Source organism: Lemur catta, chromosome 1 (assembly GCF_020740605.2).
Source record: "Lemur catta isolate mLemCat1 chromosome 1, mLemCat1.pri, whole genome shotgun sequence".
Lineage (NCBI taxonomy): Eukaryota > Metazoa > Chordata > Mammalia > Primates > Lemuridae > Lemur > Lemur catta.
The window spans coordinates 133,930,942-133,935,205 of NC_059128.1; the positions used below are offsets into that span (position 1 = coordinate 133,930,942).

At 61.6% G+C, this 4,264-nt stretch overlaps 1 protein-coding gene across 1 annotated transcript; it reads left to right on the forward strand.

Annotated features, from left to right (window-relative positions):
* The first annotated feature begins 1,530 nt into the window (after positions 1 to 1,530).
* Positions 1,531 to 3,350, forward strand: PTF1A (pancreas associated transcription factor 1a). Its single transcript, XM_045534823.1, has 2 exons — positions 1,531 to 2,396; positions 2,788 to 3,350. The coding sequence occupies exons 1-2, from the start codon at positions 1,595 to 1,597 to the stop codon at positions 2,988 to 2,990; spliced, it is 1,005 nt and encodes a 334-aa protein (XP_045390779.1). The 5' UTR covers positions 1,531 to 1,594; the 3' UTR covers positions 2,991 to 3,350.
* The last annotated feature ends 914 nt before the right edge of the window (positions 3,351 to 4,264 follow it).

Below are 4,264 nucleotides of genomic sequence, written 5' to 3' on the forward strand. Positions count from 1 at the left end.
CTGTCTAAAACCAGGAGGAGCGTTTAAAGCACTGTTCTTAAAAGGCCTGGACTTGGATGTTGGGGGGAGTCTGAATACGCAATAGAAGCCTCTGGTGGGACAAGGGTCTGAAAAAGGAGGTAGCTGACCTGGGAAGGCAACTTCTTTCAGGGTCTGTTTGGAGAATAACGCGCCCCGGCTGCCCGTCTTAACTCTCCCAGGGCGGAAGCTGGAGGTTGGCTTTTAACAGGAATCGCCCGGACCTTGAAAATGTTTTCTTTGTGGCTCTTAAACTGAGGAATTCATGTTGCACCGAAGTATGTGATAAAGTGTGTCTTGGGGCAGAGTGCATACGTTTTGTGTTTGGGTTTTGTTCCCCCCCCCCGCCCCCCAGAAAAGAAAGATCGAGAAAGAAAAAAAAAATTCATGGCTGGTCCCAAGGGCCAGTCGGAAAGGTGAGAGACTCGAGCTTTGAAAACCGTTCACGCTCTGCCCTTTAACTCAATGCCCTCCCTCAGGATTGCTCCGGACCGGACGATTCAATTGACTCCTTTTGTACCCGATTTATTGCTCAGAACCCCTAGGGTCTCGATTTGCTCGCAGCAGAAACGCGCCCCACTGAGCTGCTCTCTGAGGCCGCCCCTCCCGTGTCCCCACTCCCTTCTTAGGGCCGGGGAGGGTAGGGGAGGCGAGGCTGGCCGCTGAGCCGGCGTTGCCGGGGGCAGGGATGGGGCACCAGAGCCAGGCTCCCGAGCGGTGTGGCAGAGGCGCGACCCTGGCCCCCGCGCTGCGTCCGGAACGCCTGGGAGTGGGCCGGGCTCGCCTTCCAACCCCGCCCGCACAAACTCCGCAAGCTGCAACGGTCCTTGAAAAGTCTGGTGACCCGCTACAGGTTCCAAATGGAACCGAGGCCGCAGCCCCGCGCGCGCCCCGGGTAAGGGGGTGGCGGAACGCACCAACGCGGCCTCCGTGGGCAGCACCCTGGGACTGCCCAGGCTGCTGCCGACCCCGGAGGAGGACGACAGCCACGGGGACTCCACTCCCGCCGTCTGGGCTACTAGCGCGCACCCCTAGAACCTTCTGTGGCTGCGTGAAGACGCGGTGCGCGGCTGTCCCAGCCTCGGGGCGGCAGGGTCCCTGCGCGCTGGCCGCAGGTGTCCGCGGAGCCGCGCACGCGGCAGGTACAGAACACAGACGTGACCGGAGGGGCGGGGAGAGGGGCGGGGAGCCCCCGGCCGCGCGGCCCCGCCTCCCCGGCGCCCCAGGAGCTCCCAAAAGGAGGAACGTGCGCCCTCCGCGCCGGCCCCCCGCGCTCTGATTGGCTGGCGCGGCGGGTCCCTGGCACGCGCCTGTGGATGTAGCTATAAGAATCCTCGCGTGCCGGGCCTGCGTTTCAGCGCGTCGCCGCAGCCCTCCCCAGCGCAGCGCGGCGCGGGTCAGAGCACAGCGGCCGCGGGCACTCCAGGGAGGCCCGGGGCGGGCAGCCCGGCGGCCGCCTCCTGCCCCCGGCGCGGGCCCCGCGAGGGAGGGGCTGCGGCCGGCCACCGCGCAGCGGCAAACCTCCGCGGGACCCCCTCGACGAGCCGGCCGCCCCGGGCCCACGGCGGCGGCGAGCATGGACGCGGTGCTGTTGGAGCACTTCCCCGGGGGCCTGGATGCCTTCCCTTCTCCGTACTTCGACGAGGAGGACTTCTTCACCGACCAGTCCTCCCGGGACCCTCTGGAGGACGGCGATGAGCTGCTGGCGGACGAGCAGGCCGAGGTGGAGTTCCTGAGCCACCAGCTGCACGAGTATTGCTACCGCGACGGGGCGTGCCTGCTGCTGCAGCCCGCGCCCTCGACCGCCCCGCTCGCGCTCGCCCCGCCGCCCTCGGGGGGCCCCGGAGAGCCGGGGGACGGCGGCGGCGGCGGCGGCGGCGGCGGCGGCAGCTACTGCTGCGACGCGGGGGCGCCCCCCGGCGGCTTCCCCTACTCGCCCGGCTCGCCGCCCTCTTGCCTGGCCTACCCGTGCGCCGGGGCGGCCGTGCTGTCCCCCGGGGCGCGGCTGCGGGGCCTGAGCGGCGCGGCGGCGGCAGCGGCGGGGCGGCGGCGGCGGGTGCGCTCCGAGGCCGAGCTGCAGCAGCTGCGGCAGGCGGCCAACGTGCGCGAGCGGCGGCGCATGCAGTCCATCAACGACGCCTTCGAGGGGCTGCGCTCGCACATCCCCACGCTGCCCTACGAGAAGCGCCTCTCCAAGGTGGACACGCTGCGCCTGGCCATCGGCTACATCAACTTCCTCAGCGAGCTCGTGCAGGCCGACCTGCCACTGCGCGGCGGCGGTGCGGGCGGCTGCGGGGGTCTGGGTGGCGGCGGGCGCCTGGGCGGGGACAGCCCGGGCAGCCAGGCCCAGAAGGTCATCATCTGCCATCGGGGCACGCGTAAGTGCGCTCGCTTCCCAGTTCAGGGAGACAGGGACTGGCACGCGGAGGCCTGGGAGGGGTGTGGGTAGGGGAACAGACTGCCAAGCAGAGTGACGGACCGCCCGTCGGTGGGCACCTGGCAACCTTGAGCGCCAGGTCGCGTTTCTGTTTTTTTCCCCCAACACTTTGAACCCAGCTCTCAGGGTGCGCGTCCCCGCCCGACTTGCAGCTCCTGGGATGCCGGGAAAGGGGCGCTGGGGGACTGAGCGGTGGAGGAAGAGGGTCGTTCTAGTATAACTAAGACGCCTGTTGAGTTGAGGTGCCCCTGAGGGTGTCCTAAAAGCCCTGAGGGGACTACTGGGAACGTGGTTCGGCATTCACAGTCTGTTTTCTTTTCTCACCTCCCCAGGGTCACCCTCCCCCAGCGACCCGGATTATGGCCTCCCCCCGCTGGCAGGGCACTCTCTCTCATGGACTGATGAAAAACAACTCAAAGAGCAAAATATTATCCGAACAGCCAAAGTGTGGACCCCAGAAGACCCCAGAAAACTCAACAGCAAATCTTCCTTCAACAATATAGAAAACGAACCGCCCTTTGAGTTTGTGTCCTGAGAAGTCCCAGGCTCAGCTGAGGACCTGATTATGTCTCTGTGCATATTGTACATGTAAATATCTATAATGTAAATGTAATTTAAGAATCAGATTTTTCTAATGGCAATCAGCTCTTTGTTATTTATCTATTTATTATCCTGTTGAGTTAATGAAATAGGTGCTCTCTTTTGAAATATATAATTTATATAATTTATCCTGATTTTCTGAAAATATGCAATAGCCTATGATTCCCTCGGCACCTTTGGCAGACCTCTGCGTTGTTGGAAGAACTCTGGCCCGAAAACTTCATGCTTATTTATTGCCAGATATGGTTTATTTCTAAGCGTTCTTAATAAATGCTATGTACACCTTTTTCTTAAAGTTACGTGTTTAGTACATGATTTGGTACGTATAGCTTTACAAATAACTGACTTAGTAAAAATTAATTGATTCAGAGACTCAAACTGTAGCTATCTGGTAAGAAATCACTTTTTATTTAGATTTAACCTGAAAAGGGATATAAGGTTGGGTCTCAACTCTCTATGGCAACCTTGCATCGGCATCGCCTGCCGGAAATAGTAATTACCTTTGCTTGTATTTTTATCTCAATTTCCAAATACCCTATGAGGCAAAATGTCATGGAGTATTTATTATCCCCACTTTTCAGAGGGGAAAGCTAAAGCCCGGAAATGACGTTTGATCGACCCAAGGTCACCCCCACCCCGCCTCATCACAGTGTGTAAAAGTGAACGCGCTGTGTCCAGTGGGAGCTGAGAGCTAGTTTCTGGGCTGGCCAAGGGAAGGGGACTTTCTCCTCCACGGGCTGGGGAGAAAGGGCGCGTGACTCACCCCTTCGGAAGTTACCTACAACTCAGACGTACTCCCCTCAAAGGAGACGGGACAGGCGGCGGTGCGGAAGCCTGGAGACCACGCGGAGGCCACCCCCCAAAATCCAGGGTCTTTTAGGTAAGGCGGGAAGGAGTTCACCCGCTACCCCTGCCACCTGTGCAACCGGCTTCCTTCTGAAACTGACTCCGTTTTGCCTCCAACAGAACTGCGTACTCCGCGGCCAGCAACCTGGGGACGAGGCGAGCCTGGGGCTGAGTACGCAGGGTCGCCCCCTAGCGAAGGGGAGAGGAGCGAGGGCGCAGCCGGGGTCGCTCAGCCAGAAAGTCCAGGAAGCCAGGGCTCAGCCTTGTCTCCTCCGCGGCCAGAGGCGCGTCCCAGACCCTCGGGAAGCCCCCACCTGCGGGCTAGAGCCGGGGCGCGCGGCAGAGGATGGCGAGGCCCGGGGC

Excerpts from the sequence above, each read along its gene's own strand:
- PTF1A (XM_045534823.1), top strand. The coding sequence starts at position 1,595 with ATGGACGCGGTGCTGTTGGAGCACTTCCCCGGGGGCCTGGATGCCTTC. Across the intron at positions 2,397-2,787 it reads CATCTGCCATCGGGGCACGC|GGTCACCCTCCCCCAGCGAC; the intron begins GTAAGTGCGCTC and ends TCACCTCCCCAG.